Source organism: Furipterus horrens, unplaced genomic scaffold, assembly GCF_987537825.1.
Source record: "Furipterus horrens unplaced genomic scaffold, mFurHor1.1.pri manual_scaffold_17, whole genome shotgun sequence".
NCBI lineage: Eukaryota > Metazoa > Chordata > Mammalia > Chiroptera > Furipteridae > Furipterus > Furipterus horrens.
In genome coordinates this window covers 98,862,636-98,884,209 of record NW_028327187.1, presented here as the reverse complement: position 1 = coordinate 98,884,209, position 21,574 = coordinate 98,862,636, and the positions used below count along the sequence as shown (strand labels likewise).

At 40.7% G+C, this 21,574-nt stretch overlaps 1 protein-coding gene across 2 annotated transcripts in view; it reads right to left on the bottom strand.

Moving 5' to 3' along the window:
- The window catches only part of DMD (dystrophin), a 1,939,482-nt gene that overhangs the window by 718,518 nt on the left and 1,199,390 nt on the right, over positions 1-21,574 (bottom strand). Inside the window, exons 46-47 of one of the 2 annotated variants that reach the window (XM_090265340.1) lie at positions 20,082-20,229; positions 16,720-16,869 (exon numbers count right to left, since the gene is read on the bottom strand). In XM_090265340.1, the coding sequence (XP_090121466.1) occupies positions 16,720-16,869; positions 20,082-20,229 (298 nt within the window). Of the gene's footprint in view, positions 1-16,719; positions 16,870-20,081; positions 20,230-21,574 lie in introns of those variants that run through there. The other variant, XM_090265335.1, reaches the window with a different exon arrangement.

Here is a 21,574-nt window from a genome sequence, read left to right as displayed (position 1 = left end):
ACCTCAATTTCAGGTCTGTCTGTATCTTAAACTTAGACCTTTAAAATAGGGCATTTCCTCTGAATTCCATTTCCTGCCCTGATTGTGGCCATATTTTATTTGGGAACTCAGGATGCAAGAGATAAAGAAACAGAAAGAGTCATGAAGGAAAAGATCAACAACCTTTCATCATACTGTAACCAAGTTGAAAAGCAATGACACGGAATTCTGATTCAACTGATATCTATGATCACCTCATAATGACCTGCATATAAAAGGCATCTGGCTTAATTTGGGTCTCCTTGGAAGTAGACAGGGTTTTTCTGTCACTTACAGCATTAAGAGTACTAAATGATATACCTATTGAATTATCATAGTTACCTTTGGGTGTATTAGGACTTGTCCTCCATTGAGCATCACAGAAGGGGAAAATTCATGCTCTTTTAATATAATTAATTTTATATCTTACTCTTAAATCATCAAATCTGTTAATGTTAACAAATAATACTTCTCTTTTGCTTTTTTATTACCTATAAGCCATATTTTGTAATCTCACATGGAAAATAATATAATACGGTGAGGGTTCAATCATTACGTTCCGAAAGATATATACACACACAACACATATATATATCGTCGTCGTCGGCAGCCGTCCGTCTCGAGAGACGATGGCGTAGCTTCTTGAGAGTCTATCTGCACCGCCGAGAATGGCTGTGCAGTCCGACTCGGGAGTGACAATCCCTGCCGCACTTGTTACAGGTGAAGGCAGATGGCCGTTGTTGCTGCTGCTGACGCTGCTTCCGCCTCGATCTTTTCTGGACCGCCTCCTCGTTGCGCGCAGCCTCTGCACGTGACGTACCTTGCCTGACCGCGAGCCTCCAGGCTAGGCGGTCGTCTGCTTGAACTTCCCATGTGTTGAGATTGATGGAGCATTGTGTCATGTCCTTTTTGCAGATGTCTTTGAACCGCAGTTTTGGGCGCCCTGTCATCCTCTTGCCTTCTGCTAGCTCGCCGTAGAGGAGGTCTTTGGGGATACGGCCTGCATCCATTCTTTTGACATGGCCGAGCCACCTGAGGCGTCTCTCGCTAAGAACTGCATGCAAACTGCTCATATTGGCTCGCTTCAGCACCTCGGTGTTGGGGACCTTATCCTGCCAGGCGACATGCAGGACGCGTCGCAGGCACCTCATGTGGAAGCTGTTGAGTTTCCTTTCGTGCCTTGCGTAGGTGGTCCACGTCTCGCTGCCATAGAGGAGAGTGCTGAGTACGCAGGCTTGGTAGATGCGCAGTCTGGTTTTCTCAGTGAGGCTGGAATTGTTCCATGCTCGCCGGTTCAGTCTGGCCATAACTGTGGCTGCCCTGGCGATTCTCCGGTTGACCTCCAAGTCGACTGACAGAGAGCTCGAGATGGTGGACCCGAGGTAAGTGAAGTCGTTGACAACCTCCAGGGTGTACCCGTCGATGGTGATGCATGGGGGAGTCCCCGTGCCTTGAGCCATAACATTCGTCTTCGTCAGGCTGATGGCTAGTCCGAACTCCTTGCATGCGTGGGAAAGGCAAGTGACTAGCTGCTGGAGTCCCTCTTCGGAGTGTGATGTCAAAGCTGCGTCGTCGGCGAAGAGCATCTCACGGATGAGCACCTCTTTGACTTTGGTCTTGGCTCGTAGACGGGCCAGGTTGTAGAGCTTGCCATCGGATCTGGTGTGAATGAAGACACCCTCGCTGCAGTCCTTAAAGGCGTATTGGAGGAGCATGGAGAAGAAGATTCCGAACAGCGTAGGCGCGAGGACACAGCCCTGCTTTACTCCGCTGCTGACTGGGAAGGCCTCAGAGGTTGCGCCGTTGTAGGACACCGTGCTGTGCATGTTGTCGTGAAAGGACATGACCACAGCAAGCAGATGTGGTGGACAGCCAATCTTCCGTAGCAAGCTGAAGAGTCCGCTTCGACTGACCAGATCAAACGCCTTCGTGAGGTCGATAAAGGCGAGGTAGAGTGGTTTATGCTGCTCGTGACACTTCTCCTGCAGCTGGCGTAGGGAGAAGATCATGTCCACTGTTGAACGGCCAGCTCTGAAGCCACACTGGGACTCTGGGTAGACGCGGGAAGCAAGGGTCTGCAGGCGGGCAAGAGCGACCCGGGCGAATACTTTGCCGACGACGCTGAGGAGAGAGATGCCCCGGTAGTTGTTGCAGTCGCTGCGGTCTCCTTTGTTCTTGTACATGGTGATAATGTTGGCGTCTCTCATATCCTGGGGGATGTAACCCTCCTTCCAGCAGCGACAGAGTAGATGGTGGAGCGGCTATAGCAGGACTGGTTTCCCGCTCTTTAGGATTTCTGGAGGGATTCCGTCGCTTCCTGGTGCTTTCCCGCAAGCGAGGCGGTCGATGGCTTTGCCGAGCTCTGCTGCAGTAGGTGGGGTGTCTAGCTCCTCCATGACTGGTAGGTCTGGGATGGCGTTAAGAGCAGTGTCTGTTACGGTGTTCTTCGTTGCGTACAGCTCGAGGTAGTGCTCGGTCCACCGCCGCATTTGCTGTTCCTGGTCAGTGATGACCTCACCTGTCTTGGACTTAAGGGGGGCGATCTTGGAGGGGATTGGGCCTGTTGCCTTCTTGATACCCTCATACATTCCTCGTGCGTTGCCTATATCGGCGGCTTCCTGGATGCTTCTGCACAGGTTTAGCCAATAGGTGTTGGCACAGTGGCGGGCGGTCTTCTGGACTTTGTTCCTGGCAGCCCGTAGAGCTTGAAGTGTACTGGGAGTGGGCGTGGCCTTGTAAGCCAGTAGGGCCTTCCTCTTAGCCTCGATCACGGGTTCCATTTCTTCCCAGTGAGCCTCATACCAGTCAGCGTTCTTCCGCTCTTTCTTCCCGTAAGCAATAATGGCGGAGTTGTATATGGCGTCGCGGAGACGTGGCCAATTGGATTCGATAATGTCATCTGCCGCCACTCCCTCGCCGAGTGCATCTTCCATCTTGTTGATGAATTGCTGGGTCTTAACTGGGTTGCTGGCACAACTGGTGTTGATGCGTGGGCGACCCTTCATCTTGGAGTGGTGCAACCTCTTCGGCATTATGCGCACCTTGCTTACCACGAGGGCATGGTCCGTGTCGCAGTCTGCACTGTGGTAGCTGCGGGTGAGGAGGGTGCTGCCAATATCCGTTCTTCTGGTGATGACGAGGTCAAGCTGGTGCCAATGGCGGGAGCGGGGGTGCCTCCATGACACCTGGTGGATCTCTTTGCACTTGAAGAATGTGTTTGTCACGCACAGGCCGTGGTGACACGAAAGCTCAAGCAGTCGCTGACCATTCTCATTGATCTTTCCTCTCCCAAAGTTTCCAAGGCAGGTGGGCCAGGCCATGTGGTCGGCTCCTACTCTTGCGTTGAAGTCTCCAAGGAGATAGAGAGCGTTACTTCTGGGGATCTTGGATAACGCTTCGTCCAGTGCATGGTAGAACTGTTCTTTCTCTTCGATGGTGGCGCAGAGGGTTGGGGCGTACGCGCTAAGAATGCTGACTGGGCCGAAAGTTGTTGACAATCGGAGGGTAAGTAATCTCTCTGTGCCTCCTGTGGGTGGCTCTATGGAGTTAACAAGCGTGTTCTTCACAGCAAACCCAACACCGTGCTGTCTTGGTTGGTCCGGAGACTTCCCTTGCCAGTAGAAGGTGTAGTTGGTTTCTCTGATAGTTCCGTTGTCGGCCAACCGGGTCTCCTGTAGAGCCACAATGTCGATGTTTAGTCGTGCCAGTTCCCTGTCGATGACGGCGGTTTTCCTGGCACCCTTGATCCACGGAAGGTCTGCAGTAAGTCCGGGGCACATGGTCCTGATGTTCCAGCTAGCGAGGCGAAGAGCCGGAGGCTTCTTTCTTGTTGTTTGCTTGGAATTAACTGGTGCGGGTGTTTTGTGGCCCACTTTTCGAGAGGCACCTCTCTGATCCCCACGCACCCAGTGGGGCAGGCGAGCCATGGCGAGACGGCACCTAATTGGCTGGGGCTGCCCAGCTTGAGGAGGGTGGTAGCTGTCCAGTGAGGTGCGATGACCTCTCCCACCGTCAGAGGAGACCCCTGGTGCTCGTTTCCTTCGCCAATCGGATGAGCTTATAACCGGTATCTGTCTCCTCCCGTGTTGAGTCGACATCTTGCGATGACGCTGGAGTGTCCTCTCCAGTGAAACTGAAGCTACAGAGCCTGGGCAGGGTGATATGGAGGGTCTGCTGTTGCCCATGCAGCAGACCCCCCCTCTCTTCGCAGCTGAAGGGTCCAAGGGAAAGACAAAGTCAATACAGCTTGGCTTCAGGTGCGCCGCAGGAGTTGCCGGTGTTGACTACAACGTCAAACCGCCTTAGGGACTCCGGCTCCGGATTTTCTGTCAGGGTTTACTCCCTTAGCCTTTCCCCTGAAGAGGTATGCCGCAAGGCAGCGGAGGTTTTTTGGAGTCAGAGTTTTCCTTCTCTGATTTTAGAGATGTCCTTCCTCTTTCCTCCTTTACAGGAGTAGAGATGGCCCACTTGGTGTCTGAGCCACCTGCCCCCTCCAGGACCTGATTCCCTGATTCTGATCAGAGGGGGATGGGTGGAAGGCTTGGGCTTGATCAGCTCTCAGGAGTCAAGGTAGTGGTTGTATGAGGTCTCCTGGCCCCAGAGGGCATAGGTGATTCCAAAGTGCACAGAGTTCCCTTCCCACTTTCCTTGCCTGCCTTATCCAAATCATATTCCTATTTATCTGTGGCTTCTGCCTTCCTTTCTTCATAATCTGCGTAACTGCAAGAAGGCATGGGAAAGGGGTAAGCGTAGGAGGGATGCCAGGGCAGGGCACAGATTAGGGCGGCAGTGCCAGGATATTTAAGTGCCCCCCTCCCTTTATGCCAAGTGTGACACTAGGCCCTTGTAGTAGTTAGTCCAGCAAAGGAAACAGAACAGAAACCACTCTCAACATTTAAAACAGAGAGAATTTAATTAGGGGGTTGATTACACAGGTGAGGGGGAAGTTGAGAAGCTAAATAGGAAATGGTGAGGCCACCCAGAGTTTGTGCAATAGCAGAAGGCCACTATCACTCCCAGCGCTGGAGAGATGAAGGAAGGATGGAGATGCAGTTATCAGAGCCCTCGGCAGAAGCTGGAACCTTCAGTGGTCTGTTCCTCAGGAGCTAAAACCATGGCGGAGATTCAGCTCTTGCTGGAGATGTTGCCTAAGAAGCATATATATATATATATATATATATATATATATATATATATATATATATATATATATATATATTTAAATTTACACCTTTAGATTAGAGCTTTACAGCAGCCACAGTGTTTACTATTTTAAGACGATGCCAGGGAAGGGAAAGGCTAACCAAATAGTTCCTGCTGGGCCTCCATGGGCAAATGAAAACAAAAATCACACAGATGGTGGCATTTGCCTATGAGTTCAGTGCCAGGGGTGTCCTCTCAAGGCACAGACGTTTGGGTGGCACATCCACCTCTTCTTTAACTTATGGATGCAGATTTGTTGGAAAAACTCATTTTTCTACTCACAGTATAAAAATCACTACATCAGCCATCATCAATCAGTTTAGTAGGGAATATTTTATTGACCCTTCAGTATGTGCCCCATTAGCAGGAAATTCAGCCTTCTTCTAGACTGATAGTGGGTGATCTTAGGTTATTTTCCTTCTAACAAAGTGAGGTCCTTACAAAGCACCTGACACACAGTAAGCCATCAATAAACGTTATCTTTCATTACCTGACACAGACAGCATTCTAACTCCCTCAGGGAGAAGGGAGATGGAAACACGGGATTAAGTTAAGTTTCTCTCTGGACACTCTAGTGCACACTTGGCACGGATAGAAAAAGAAATAAAGAAATGACCCAAACTGCCTGACACTTATGAGGTAGAAAGTAATGAACAGAGTAAGAGAAACACGGCTGCGGGCTTGAAGGTAACAGGAAGATAAGATGGGGTTCCTCGTGCTTCCTGTGAGTATAAAGGAGCAGTCATGTTTGGGGATTTGCAGTGTGAGGGAGAAGGAAAGAAGGGAGATGTCCCAGGTGGCCCAGGCAAGGTGGGATCGGCAAGGAAGAGCCCAGGACAAATGGGAGGAGCCTCATGAAAATATGAAGTGGGAGAAAATGGTGGAAGAGATCCAGAGTTGGATTACAGAGGGTCTGCACATCATGGGCTAGAAAAAAAAATTACCAAGGAACTTTTGCCCTTACTGAATCCTCAGCATCCTCCACATAGGTCTGAGCACTGTCTGCCTGGGCCTTTGTGACTAGGAGATGCCCTTGTTAGAAGAGTGTGTTGGTGGATTCTTGACACAGCTAACATTCATACTCATGGCGCATCAGAAGGGCTTGAGAGGAAGCCAGATTAAGATAGAGGATTCTAGTGGATTACTTTTTCAGAGTTTTGTTAGTGTCTGGAAAAAATGTTATTTTTTCAGCTCTCTGGGAACAACGCTGAAAAAAATTAACAATAGCTAGTACTTACTGCTGGTTTACTATGCAGCAGGCACAGCTCTAAGCTTACGTGGGTTATATCTCAGTCCATTCTTGCAGTGTCATTTCTACCCTGTAGTCAGATGGGGAAACTGAGACACAGAGAGAAGATACAGCTAGTAAGGAATGTGTCCTAGGCTGTCCTGTGGCAGCCCCAGTGAAGCATGTCTTCCAGAATTCACGTCAGCCCCCAGCCAAGCCATGAACTGACTGAAAATGCAGGAGAGCCCTAGCCAAGCCCTCTGAGTGTTGGCCGTATCAGCAGAACAGCTCAGCTGACCTACAGACTGTGCAAGTATAAACGGTTATCATTTCAAGTCAGCTAAGTGTTAGCAGGACTGCCACCTAACACTTTGGTGACAGCAGATAACTGACATCTAAAGGAAGGCCAGAAATGGGTGTAAGGCTTGGTTCAGACTTCTTCAATAATGCCAATAATATCTTCAACATGCTGACATTGAATGTGTAACTGAGGGAAGATGCAATACTTTGCAAAGGCACCCGTATGAAACTTCACTGCATGCTAGAGGAGGTAATCAATGAAGAAGGAATTTTAGAGGATTGTTATTCAGACTTAATAGCAGCTAGTATGTATTAGCTTCATACTCTGTATCAGCCATTGCCCAAAGCAGTGAATGAGGGGAAGAAATCCTTTGACTTCTCCCCTCCTCCTGCTCTCCAGTCTCCTGCTCTCCAGTCTCCTGCCAATACCTCCCACTGGCTAAATCTATCCAGAAGCTAGTGGGCAAGGAAGCCTAGGAAATAAGGTGGGCAGAGGTCAGCCTCTTTTAATATACAACCTAGGAAGGAACAGATCTGAGAGCACAGGGTCATCTGAGAAATGACAAGGGCATTTCTGGGTTATGAATCCCAAAAAGAGCTGTGTTTCAAAAGTATAAGTAAGACAAATGTGATCACATGTTCTGTCCAAGTTGAATATGTATCCTCTGGTGTTGTATGGATGTGCTCCACACATACCAAGAGGCAAAAGCTTTTAGAGAAAGCCTTGCCAGTATTTCAGAAGTGGGCGCTGCCTGATACTTGCCGGCCCTCTGGTTTATCCTTACTAATTCATCACCTGACCGCTGGGAATGCAGAATCTCAGACCCTACCTCAGACCCACTGAATCAGAAATCTCATTCCAGGGAAATCCTGAAGTGATTCACAGGTACATTAAGGTCTGAGAAATGCTTCATGGCAGACAGACCCTTTCTTCCTTCCCGCTATATTAGAATATGATGCCTATCTTGTCATAGTAACCACCATTTAGCTCCTCATAAAAAGTATGCATGGTATATATTATGTCCTGAGTTCCTCACTAAACCCTGGGAGGGAGGGCGGTGATCAAATGTGTTTCATAAGGCATCACCATTGTAAAAATAAGGCAAGAGAAGCAAAAAGGATTTAACTAAATGGCCCATAGTTATGAGCTATGGAGGGGTGAACCTACATTAGGATGAAGTTATTAACTACAAGTATAGTGATGTTTTTGGTACTAAAATGAGGTGCAGAGACTAGGAGGATAGAGCAGAGATAATCATTACACAAATCGTGACAGTCTTTGAGGTCACATTCCGAAGTAACTAAGTAAGAAACTGCAAAGGGGCAACTGAAGGACGTGGATCCTTCTCTCCAAGTTGTAGTGATCACTTAATCCCATTGCATCCCGGGGTGAGTAGAAACAACTGAAGATGTTAAGGTAATCTTCCTTAACTATTTTAGTACTTCAAAACTGTTTTCCTTTGCTCTCAAGCCCTATAAAATCTTAAACATAAAGGGTCCTTTCTATTAACTTTTCTGTTTTCTGCACTGTCTGTTGTCACCGGGGAATGAGTACATAGCGGCGGTCCCCAATCTTTTTGGCACCAGGGATGGGTTTCATGGACAACAATTTTTCGACGGGGGGGACAGGAGGCAGAGCACAGGCAGTAATGTGAAGGTGGCCACAGATGGGAGGTGGGAGGTTGGGGACCCCTGCATAGAACACCTGAAAACTAATATTCCTCTCTCCTGTCCCCAGCATCGGCAATGACTGCGGCAGGAAGGTATGCACCACTGATACAAACAAGACAGTAAAGCAGCTTCAATTCGAGGTGATAACTGTATTGGTCTAGAATGTGTAAGGACACTCAGTGAAAACAAAAGCCATCTCCACGATAGTCATTTAAACTGTAATTGAGTGTCCGACTTGCGTTCTTTTATAGAAGTCATAAGTCCATGAATTATTGCCCTAATCAAAACTGTTGATGCAGCCCACATCATGAACAGGCAGAATGTGTCACCTTCCTAAGAAATGCATTTTTAGACTGTATTTAAAGTATAATAATCAGTCACAGGCTGCCTAGAGATCACGACTGTCAGGAAAAATGGAGTTCTCTTGAAACATCCTTGCAATGACTTTGGTTTCTGGCCCATTTCCTTGTCTACTCTCCTCCACACTTAGCCAACCGTGCCAGAGATGGACTATACTTTCCCAGTGATAACTGAAAAAGTTCACAAGTGATCATGGCACCATTGCAACCAGTTCAGATACTTTTACTTCTACAGCAAAAACAGATTGGTTTTCTCTAGCAACAAACACTGAAATGGTCTCTTCGATGTCTTGTAATTACTTATAATTCCAGTAAGCAAATGAAAAGCCAGAACCAAATCTATCTGTCAGGCCCTTATCAGTCCCTTCATAACCCATGCAGTGTGGCTTTTCCCTGAACTGTAAGGTGGATAAATGAGGAGAACGCCGATTCTGGCACCCAGCTTACTCTCGGATAATCTAGCTCATCCTTCTTGGCTGACACGAGACAGAAATAACATCAAAGGGTGATAAAGTCTTTCCCACAAACCTGGGGTTCCACGGTTCACTGGCCCCGGGCGTAATCTATCAATCCATTTTCTACACAATAAAAGGTAAGAAACCCATTACAGATCAGTTATAAGCCCTGGCAGGTGGTCGACGACAAAAACGGAATACATCAACCAAGCCAGCCCTTGGTGTCTCTTTCCTCGGGTTTGAAGCACCAGGGGTCAGATGACATGCATACAGTAGCCGGGCCTTAGCATTAAATTCTTTTCGGTCCATAAATAAACTCACACATTTTGCAGCATGTGTATGAAGATCTGACAGAAAAGTTCATTTTTGGGATGATTCTGACCTTTTGTAAAAACAGCACTGTTATATATATATATATATATATATATATATATATATATATATATATATATAAATATATAAATATATATATATTTTTTGCATTACATATTGGCTTTGCACATGATGTAATAAACAAAACTGGGTTAGACTTTGCATTCCATGCTCTTAAATATGGCTTGAATATTCATTTGTTATTAAACCTCAGTTTAAGGAGATAGAATATGAAAGCCTCCATTTAATGCCATTGCAAGATTACTAAATTATTACAAAGAAAACCCCTCTGGTCTCAAGGTTGACACTATATAATCTAGTGATTCCAAAGCCAGGGCCTGGCAGAAACAAAAGATACATGTTTTCATATTACCAAAACCTCTTTTTTCCTAAATCATTGCCTCTCCTTTCTAAAACTCCCTGCTATAGGGCAAACATCTTTGGGTTAATAAATGACTTAACTTCAAAAATGTTACGCTAAAGGTCAGAGTTGTGAAGTTTTTTCCCCTTTTTTTCTCATCATTATACTTTCCTACATTTTAAATTCATTGGGGATAGGGAGGGAAGTTTGCCAAGGATAGTGTCATCTGTTTTTAATCTGAAATTAGTTCATTTTTTAAAATAAAGTCTGGTCCATAGCAAATGTAAATGACAACTTTTCATACTTAGTACACACATTATCAATATATATTATATGCCTACACACACACACACACACACACACACACACACACACACATATATATATATATATATATATATATGAAAAGTTTTAATATGGAAATGAGTTGCTGCATAAGTGTCATATTTTACAATGTGCACTAGCTTTTTGTTTGCTCATATTTTTAAAAATAGCATTGCATTGCAATGAACAAATTATTTAGTATTAGATTAAGGGTTTCTAATAGAGCATTTGGCTCCACAGAAACTTTCTACAAATGGTTCCTCATCACTCCACCAAAATGGGGGAAACCCACGCCAAAAATTGAAGGGAGGGAAAAAGGGTGTGGACTGCAAGTCCAATTACACTCTGTCTGGAGTTTTGAGTTAGGTTAGGTGAGTAGATTGATGGCAAAGATGCTCAGCGCTAAACAAGTAATCTTAAATCATGCTTACACATAAAATGTGAAAAATTTGGTATTTGGAAACAATGATGGACTACTTGGATTTCATAGCCAAGGCGAGGAAAAAAAATCCATCATTTCCCAACACATTTTATCTGAGACCTATCTAATGACGAAACATAAAGGTGCCAAAGTAATTGGAAAACTGGGTAACAGCTGGTCATAGATAATTAGAATAATGGAATCAGAAGAATGAAAGAAAAGCGACAGAAAACCCTCTGGACCTGCCATTAGGTCCCTTTGAGGGTCTTGGTGCCTCTAACTCTCCTTCTCCTTTTCAGCTCCTGGTTTCACCATGGTGGCACCTCACCTATTTCTGCTTTCTCCCCAAGAGCCATATTTATAACTGTTTGATTCAGATGGCACATATTATTCAGCCTTCAAAAAAAAGGAAATGATGCCACATGCAAGAAAATGGATCTACCTGGGGGACATTATGCTGAGTGAAATAAGCCAGGCACCTTGATCTCACCTATAAGGGGAACCTAATGAACAAAACAAACGAATGAGCAAAATAGAACCCGAGGCATGGAAACAAGGAGCAGACTGACAGCGACCAGAGGGGAAGAAGCAGGGGGAGAAGTGGGGAAAGAAGGGGAAGGGACTAGTCAAGGAACATGTGTGAATGACCCATGGACATGGGGAATGGTGTGGGGATTGACTGTGGGAGAGGGGGGCAGGGCAGGGGAGAGCAACAGGGCAAAACTGGGACAACTAATAGAACAACAACAACAACAAAAAAAAAAAGGTGAAAAAATCCCATCACATGACAATACTGCACGATTCCACTTGTGACTGAAATAGTCAAAGTAATATAAACAGAGAGCAGAATGCTGGTTACCAGGGCAAGGGGGACTATTGCTTTTACTCCCCATATTTATAGTAATGACTGATAATGACTGGCAATACATGGCAAACATTTATTAACTTGGCACAAATGAAAAGAACAAATCTAAAGTGTTTACTCCTTGGATTGATACTTAGAAGTAAAATAGTTAGAGGTCAATACACCATAAATTGGATTTCTGGAAATTTAGATACAGTCATTTGTTTATTGTAGAAAATAGTCTCGCCTATGAGTTTCAGTCGATTTTTACTTTCATAATATATATTTTGTGGCTTAGTTTGAAAAAAATCCCTGTACTGTTATCAATATTGCAAAAATTATTCTTATAGTAAAATCTTACTACCTATATTATGGTTTTAAACCTAATTGTTTTCCCCTAGGTAAAGTAGATCAGATTTTTTAAATATTTAGGTGCACTAAACTGAAATTTACTTTCCAGCAAAACTTCTTATTTGTGTTTGTAAAATGTTTAGGTCTCTATATGCACTATTTTATACTGTTTGGGCATTAACAAATTAAAATAGTTATTTACCATTTTAAAATTAAAAAATCATAATGAAAAAATAGTTCTTCAACAAAATGAAAATATATTTATTATGACTAATCAGAATGTATAATATGCTTTATCTGTAAAGTTACCTAACATCAAAAATAGTGTGTGTGTGTGTATATATATATATATATATATAAAACTAATTCTGAAACAATGTAAATATCTTTTCCTATATCACACGATCACAAATGTTCTATTCAAGTAAAGAAAGTTTGATAAAAATAATTCGAAAACAGAATCCAGTTTTCCAAAAGGGGCAAGAAGCAAAGCAAAAACTCTCATACGATTTCTTTAAATGGAAAAAAATCCCAGTTTTTACCTTTAAAGGAGCAATGGAATGCAATGGGAAGCCATGTTTTTCTTTGTTTCTAGCATATTATCCACAGAATAATCACGAGCTTCACCAAAAATTTACAAAAAAAAAAAAAAAAAAAAAAAAACTAACAAACAAAAAAACCCTATTTATTTTGAAATAACATTTATATAGAGGGCAGTGTGTTCTCAAATATGTCACATAACCTCTCTATGACTCAGCATTCTAATCTAAAAGATGTGAGAGTAATTTACCTTCATTACGCTCCTTTCATGTGAATAATTCTATGAGTCTACAAAATAAATGTTTGATCTTTTCAATTAAGTAAAGCAAGTATACAACATGATTCAAAAAGAAACACTGACTAAAATATACTATGTGAAGTGTATGACTGTCTGACCACTGCACTGTACACCTGAAACGTATCTAGTAATGAAACATAAAGGTGCCAAAGTAATTGGAAAATTGCGCAAATATGTAGGATACAACATATTAGAGTTAGCCATAGAAAAGGCACCTGCTTCCAGAGATTGTGATAGTAGAGCATCTTCATAGATACCATGTATTAAGGAACTGGCTTATTTGTATCTCAGCGACTATGACCTACTAGTATAATTATACCACCAACTTCAGTGTTTGGATGGGGAGGGGGCTGGAGAATATAGAGGAGGGGACCTCATTATTCCTTCTCTCATCTAATGACTCAGGACTTGACAGTTAATGGTGATCAAGATCATCTCTGAACACCTTGGCCATCTTTCCTTACTTTATTTTAAATTTCTGACTTGGGTACTGATCTAAATCTGGCACTTATCAGTTGTTCCTTTTCTCTCTTCTTTTTCTAAATTTAAACCAACAGGGATAGGGGCATAGAGATTGAGAACAGACAAATAATCTTTAATATGGCTAATGAGTAAGACCCCGAATTTGAAGACATTTGGTGGCCAAATCATAGCATTAAAATGCTGATTGGGGGATGGAACACAGATATTATGGATGATCTTGTAATATAAGTCTAGATGTTGACAATCTTGGTTTTTATTTGCTGTTATAAAAATTTGTTTATGCTGTCGCAGAACAAATAAAACTTTGACTCATGGTTCACTATTCCCGAAGCTACAACTGTGTGTTTTAGATAGTTCTCTCACATTTCCTAGAATTATACATTTGGCATTCATTTTTGAAATATTAAAATGTACTGAGCTATTTTGAAGCATTTTGGGGCATTGCTCCTACTTGTTTTTTTCCTATGAGGAATGATTTTATTTGTACCATTATGTGGCTACAAAATTTAATCACTAAGAAAACAGATTCCCACAAGTGTCTGTAGTTTTACATGACTGTTTTGAAATCCTTAAAACAAGAAACTTTACATTTTCAGTAGTTAAAAAAAATCACCTTGAAATACTTTACTCTGACTATTCACACAACTGAAAGGAAGTGTTGATATGTGAAAATAAAAGCGATTTTTTCAAATACCTACTTGCTTGAATTATAGACATCTAAATACACATTTTGATTGTAATGTCAAAAATTGGTACTTTTCAGTTCATAAATATTTCGTCAGTCATGTAAATGATCTGTTACAAGAACTTTAGCATCATCAATTTAAAATATAATAAATAACCCGACACAATAAAAAATAAAGTCTCTATTATTTTCTTTGCAAATCACCTATGTACAGAAACTTTTCTCAGCATAACTTCTTCATACCTCTCAATTTTGTTGGATGCTGATGAATAACAAGCAATTCTTCACAGGCAATTGTGCCATTTTTGAAAGAAGCCATTTTATATTACATGAAAATTACAGTTCTGCAATATCTCCTTGCTATGGCTTTACTACCACTTTAAAGGATTACAATTTGCCTCATATTTTGAAAAGAGCAAAGTGAACAGGTATTAAATATGCCCAATAAGGCAGCAAAACTGTGATCAATGGTGGATCAGAGGTTTCAAAATATCTTTGGAGGGTCAAAAGCATATACAGGAAAAGTTCCTACAGGGACACATAAAGGAAGGGAGAAGTAGCCTCAGGTACAGCAGGATTGCACCTTGGCTAAGACGCAGGTTAAAACTGGGGTACTGAAAGGTTGTAGATGCAAATTTTCCCCTAGCTCAAAACTATCGCATTATAAATGTCTTCCCTTAGCACTTACATACAAGCAAAAATAAAAATAAACCAAAATAAAAAGTGTGTGGTTCTTATCTAAAGAAATTCAACACGTTACCTAGAAAGAAGTTCAGCAGCTGGCTTGGGTACCTCAAAGGAAAGCCCAGCGCATTACAGAATTTAAAGGTCTCTTTCAGCAAGAGCTAGCTCTTGGTCTTAGCACACAGAGTAAAATATCCCAGTCAGCAAGATCTATCTAGGCACTTAGTGCTTTCCATCTCTCTATTTTGTCATTCTTACATATAAACCTATAAGGGATCACTAGCTGTATGAACAAAGTCTACAGCCCAAAAAGAGAAAATGACAGACAAATGCCATGGAAAACACAACTTACAAAAGCTGACACACACAAAACATGAAAAGTCTAACCATCATTTGTTTCTATTAAAGAAATTATACCAATTATCAAAAAAATTTCTCATAAAAAATATCTCCATGCCTGGATGGCTTTGCAACTGAATTCTTTGAAACATCTTAGAAAGAAATACAGTATTCTCTCACTTATCATGGGTATTACATTCTAGACCCCCCACGATAGTGAAAATCCACGAAGTAGGAACCTTACATTTACTTTAGTGTGTATATATATATATATATATATATATATATATAGGCTTTATAAACCTTACCCACACACTTTAAACCATTCCCACTCCCTTATTAACCTTTTGCACACTTTTATAAACACTACTTATGTTCTTAATCATAGTGTACACTCTTAAACCTACGTAACTTTAACAACATACTTATACAGTAGCACGAAATCCTGCGATATATCAAAAAATCTGCGATAAATAATTAAATATAATATTTTTAAAAATCCCACCATACAGTGATGCCACGATAAGTGAACCGCGATATATAGCAAGGGACTACTGTAATATCAATCTTCAATAATTTTTTTCCAAACGAAGAGAGTACCTCTCATCTTCTTTTTATAAGACACAGAAGGGACATATACATATGGGTCCACTATGTGAAATATCTAGAATAGGTAAAATTCATAGAGATAGAAATTATATTAGAGGCTACTTTGGAGAGGGGGTTGATGGGGTAAGGGGTGGGAGCTATTGCTTAATGGTTACAGAATTTCTGTTTGGGATGATGAAAATGTTATGGAACAATATGATGTTGATGGTTGAAGATTGTGAATGTATTAAATGACACTGAACTGTATACATTTAAAATAATTTAAATGACATGCTATATATACCACAATTTAAAAATTAAATATGTAACAAACGAGTAATTGGTACACTTTAAAATGGGCGAAATATATGGAATATGAATTTTATCTCAATAAAGCTGTTCGACAATGACTGGTATTAAGCCAGCATGGTAGTAGGTGAAGGACAGATATAATGTAAAAGAGAAGAGAATCCAGAAGCAGATCCATACATACATGCTTACTTGACTTAACAGTTGCCACAGTAGTAGCATGAGAAAACAATTGTCATTTGATAAATGGTGATACATTAATTGATGTTCTTTTCATTATACATTCATTCATATGTACCATTTGGTTTTAAAGAGTAAGTATGCATTGTTTTGATAAACATCTAAAATATTAGATTTAAAAAGTATCTGAGGTAAAAAGATAAAGACTCATACCTTAAGTAACTAAGTCAATGATTAAATAATGAACAAATAAATAAATAAGACAAAAAGACTTTTTGAAAAGGTTAGCATTCGTTTAGCATTGATGAAGTCTATACTATACATAAAGGGAATTTCGATTTATGATACATGTTGAACTTGATCACCTTCACCTTGCTGAAATACTGTCAATATATTAATACACCCAAACCCTGAGTTAATTAGTTCATCCCTTTCCAGTATCATTGTTTAGAATCATTCATGCAAAGTAATAATGCTGTATATTTTGGCATTTGGTCATTAATGTAGCATCACCCACCCCCCCCATCCCTTCCATCCACAACAAATCACGTGGGCAAACCAAATGGTCAGGTTAAAAAATAACAACAACAAACAATCCATATATGAGCCCCTCACCTCCACCCCCACCTGTAAAACAACCAGGAAACAAAACAAACACTTGCAACTTTGAGCACATGTGACAGGAGAGATGGTTGTTAATGTCTAACCTTTATCCACTGCAGATTTGTCTGCTTGAGCTTGTTTTCAAGTTTATCTTGCTCTTCTGGGCTTATGGGAGCACTTACAAGCACTGTTCCTCCGGTTTCATTTAATTGTTTTAGAATTCCCTGGCGCAGGGGTAGCTCTTCCACGAGTAACTGAAACAGACACATGCAACAACTTTTAAAATGAATTTACAGCGCAATGCCAACTGCCTTGTCTTTGCCTCTATTGATTAATCTATCAAAGCACAACTTGACCCAAGACCCGCTGGTACCTCAAATACCAACAATTTTCTACTGAATGCAGAGCTGATAGACTGAAACACTCATTTTCAAGTAGATAAACCTATCCTAGGAAGAACCAGGATATCTTATCTCTGATAGATTTTTTTTTTCCAAGATAAAAATGTCATGTGATATCAGCTCTGAAATAACACCCCAAGCAGAGTTAAAAGTCTGAAAACACATCTGTATCAGAAATAGAACCATCTGGAGAAATTCATCATCCTCTTACGTACTAAGCCTCCATGCTATAACATAGCACTGAATACCAAATTGCATTATCGTGTATTAAGAAATAACACTGAGAACATAATGAAATGGAGTACAAAGTGGGGGGGCATCCCTAGACTATAGGAGAAAGTCCCCACAGCAGATGATGTGGCATTTAAGATAAATGGGGAACTCTTGCCCTGACTAAAGATGGCAGCCAAAAGAAGGTAAAAGATACAGGGGAACTGGAAAAAGCAGTACATCATAGGAGGGGCCAGATGTTAGGTCATGTAGGAAGTGCCAGGTCATCATTTAAAATAAGGGCAGGCTGAGAGAGAGAAAAAATTCAACCATGAAGTCTGCGAGGGGGCACAGCAAGCAGCCATGCAGATTATAGTGCAGTGGTCCACCATACCGCCATAAGGGCTGGTGTGTAAGGTAGAAGCCATGCCAGTGGGGAGTCAGTATTCTTCCATGTGGCCTGGGGTAGTGAGGAAGGCAGCCATTCAGGCAGAGGAAAGGGTATAAGGAAGGAAGTGGTGCAGCTGTGCGGGCATCTGGCAGAGCTGATGGAGCCTTGCAGGGACCTGCGGAACCAAGCACAGATTCATGGGAGATGCTTTGGAACTGAACTCTGACCAGGAATGTAGACCTCTGCCCCTCTGAAGAATGTACAGAGAAGCCACTCTCTTGGGACGTGTGCCTCCCTGGACTCCACCATGATCCAGTGCAACACAGCACATGTTTCCCTGAACCACCACTACATGGAGTCTGAGAACAGTGCACCACAGATCCTCAAGGAGAGAACTGCTGCGAGAGGATGGCAACTCTGAAACCCACAAACGCACATTCCAGCGGGGATACAGAACTGTTAGAACAGCCGGCTTAAGGATAGATAAGGATATGGGGAACTTCTGGGCATGGATTTGGCTTGTAGCCTGGTGGGGAGGAAGGGATGTGCTGAGTCTTGTGGGAGAACAGAGCTCTGAGCAGGAATGCTCCCAGCCCCCTCCCCTCACCCCGAGATTGGAATCCTGTAAATAAAAACCTATTTCCTTAAACACTAATTGTTGGGCCATGTATCAAGGCAACACACAGATGGGCCCTGTTTAGCTTGGTTACAATACCAAGTACCAAGCATTGTTCTAAGCTCTTCACATACCTGTAAATTTTTATATAATAATTCTATGAGGTAGATCCTATTATCTTCATCCTATATAGAAGGACTCTGAGACAGAGAGGTTAAATACCAATAGAGAGGTAAAGTACCAGATCCAAGGACAAAAAAATAGGAAGCAACAGAGCTGTGGTTCAAACTGGGGAAGTTTCATTAAGACATTATTTTTGGCTCTTCCACATCCCTAAATTTCTCTTATTCATTCAGCATCTCATTATAAATGCTTTTTCCCAAGATCTATAAAACCACCATGGTTTTAACAACTGTCTTTTACTTTTCTGTGTTGTCTAGATCTGCAGTGTCCAATGCAAAACTAGCTACATGATGTTATTGAATTTGAAATTAGGTTCAATGAAATAAAAACTCCATTCTTCCATCACACTAGCTACCTTCCAAGTACCCAAAAGGCACATATAGCGAGTGACTACTGAAATAGATCATGTAAAACAGTTGCATCATCACAAAAACTTCTGTTGGACAGTGCTGATCCAGATATTATAAGAAGAAAAGAAAAACCAATGTGTATTTATTAATAAATTAATGTTTCTGAAATGAGTTATCAATCACACTGCCACATGTAACACTGAATACATTTAGAAAAGATGTATTTTCAAGAACAGATTGAGCTCAGCTTTCCATGACATAACCATACTCAAATGAAGTATGGACTCAAACCTTTTTATTTTTGACTCTCAAATGCCTAGTGCAATATCTGACATAGAGTAGTAGGTGCTCAGTATTTGTTTACTGAATTAGGCAGTACATTTCATACTTCTATCTTCTGTTCAGGTATAAATTTCTTGTTCCACCAAGATCAGTGGTTGACATTGGAGTCTTAATTTGCATGTGCTCACCAAGTGAGTCATTGATAAAGGAGCAATTCCATTCTACTTTGATCATGTGACCTTGCAAAATGAGGATAACAGCAACCATTTTGAAAGTAGGATATAAAGATTAAATAAAATAGCAGATGTAAATATACCTAATACTTAGCACAGATTAGGGGATGATTAATGCTAATTTCCCTTTCCTGTTCACCTTCCCTTGAAGATTTAAAATAAAACAGATCAAAATGATTTTCTTTCTGAAAACAAAAACCATGAGACTTAATCCAACTGCACAATTAGAGCATGTCAGTCAGCCAGGTGAGGTAATTAGTGATAAGCAGACAAAACAGTGGGAAGGTGTGAAAAGCAACTCGAATAAACTGGATGTCTACTCAACCAGTATTAGAATGGGAACCAACTCCAAGTTCCCTCCCCCCCACCCCCGCAAACAAACCTAAACAAAACATTGTTCCAGGCAAAGTGAAAACCTTTAATTAGAGGCTGAAGTAGTGGGATTGTTCTTCTCTGAGAAAGGAGATTTATTTCTATAAAGATTCTTTCCAGTTTTTAAAATAATTTGGAGCTGTGGATTTTTACAATAAGACTAAAATTAATTTCAAATCAGGACAGTTGAAAATACTGTCCTGCAGTTTACGTATATATGTATGTACACACTCACACACATACACACACACACACACACTTTTTAAAAGTACATGCATATTAGAAATCACTGGATTGAGACAAAATATAGTTGTGAAAAACTATCAATAATGTAATGAGCAGGAAATCAATGATTATATACATTAAAAAATAGATTTATATGCTCTTTATATAAGTAGGCCCTGGGGGATTTTAGAAAATAAAATTACCTTGACTTGGTCAAGTTTTTCTTTTAGTTGCTGCTCATTTCCAGGTTCAAGTGGAATACTACTAATGTTATCCACTTCTTCCAACCATAAAATAAATTCATTTAAATCTCTTTGAAATTCTGATAAGATATTCTTTTGCTCTTCTAGCCTGGAGAAAGAAGAATAAAATTGTTACAAACACATATTTCTCAAACTTTCTTTCTAAAAACAAAACCAAAAAAAAAAAAAGAAAAAACTCCACAGCACACACTTTCAAGAATATAAGCAATTTGAAAGGTGTTAATACAACTTTTTAAGAAAATTCACTCACTTTAGGCAAAATGATTTTAATATCTCAAAAAGTCTCTAAAGTATGAGATTAAACTGGTAAAGAAAAATTCTAAATTTACAATTCCAACATTAATTTGGAATTTAACTAATTTGGTGCTGCTCAACCTCAACACAACTGAAACTTAGGGTTAGATAATTTTCAGTTGTTAGGGGCAATTCTGTGCATTGTAGGAGGTTTAGCTGTATCTCCAGCCTTTTCCCAAGTTGTGACAACCAAGAATGTCTCGAGGCATTGCCAAATATCCCCTCGGGGGCAAAACTGCTCTTGGCTGGAAATCACTGCACTAGAATAAATATATAACACAAAGTTGCATGTTTTAAAACGCTTAAAATACACCTGTATGGAAAATTGTACAGTGAAAACAAGGAAAGTAAAATAAAAACACTAAATTAGTACACGTTAAAATGTTTTCCAAATTATGACCCACAATCCTTTTTGAGGTGAGAGGAAAACGGATTCAAAATACTTAACATATGCTGTACTAGTAGAAGTTTTTAATTATAAAGACGCATATACTGTATGTTATTCAATTAGCCATAAATTTTTCCTCACATATTGAATTGTAACACTTTTACAGTTGAGAAAAATGACCCACACTTAAAATAATTTACAGCTTTTTTAGTTTTGTTGTTATATATATATATATATATATATATATATATATATATCCTTGTGTAAGCTTTTAATTGGATTATAATATGCATATAAAAAAGTGCTCATATATAACTGAATAGCTCGGTATAGTTTTAAACAATGGACACACCAAATAGCCAGAAAAAGAAATATAATGTTATCAGAAGCCCAGAGGCCCTATCTTGCCCCTTACAGTTGCTACCTCCAAGTGTAATCAGTATTCTGTCAACTTTGATTAATTTGCCTGTAATAAACATTGTATATATGGAATTACATGGTATATACTCTTGTACCTTGTCTTTTTCATTCAACACACAATTTACAATACTCATTCATGCTATGTGTAGTTTAATTTGCTTATTCTCCTGGCTGCATAGTATTGAATTACATAAATATGTAAATATATCTCATTTAGTAGACATTTAGGTTGTTTTCATTTAGGGAATGTTTAACTAATTTTTTTTTTTTTTTTTTTTTTTTTTTGCTTCAAGGTAACAGGTGTTTCTTGAGGGCTTACCAACTTCCAGGA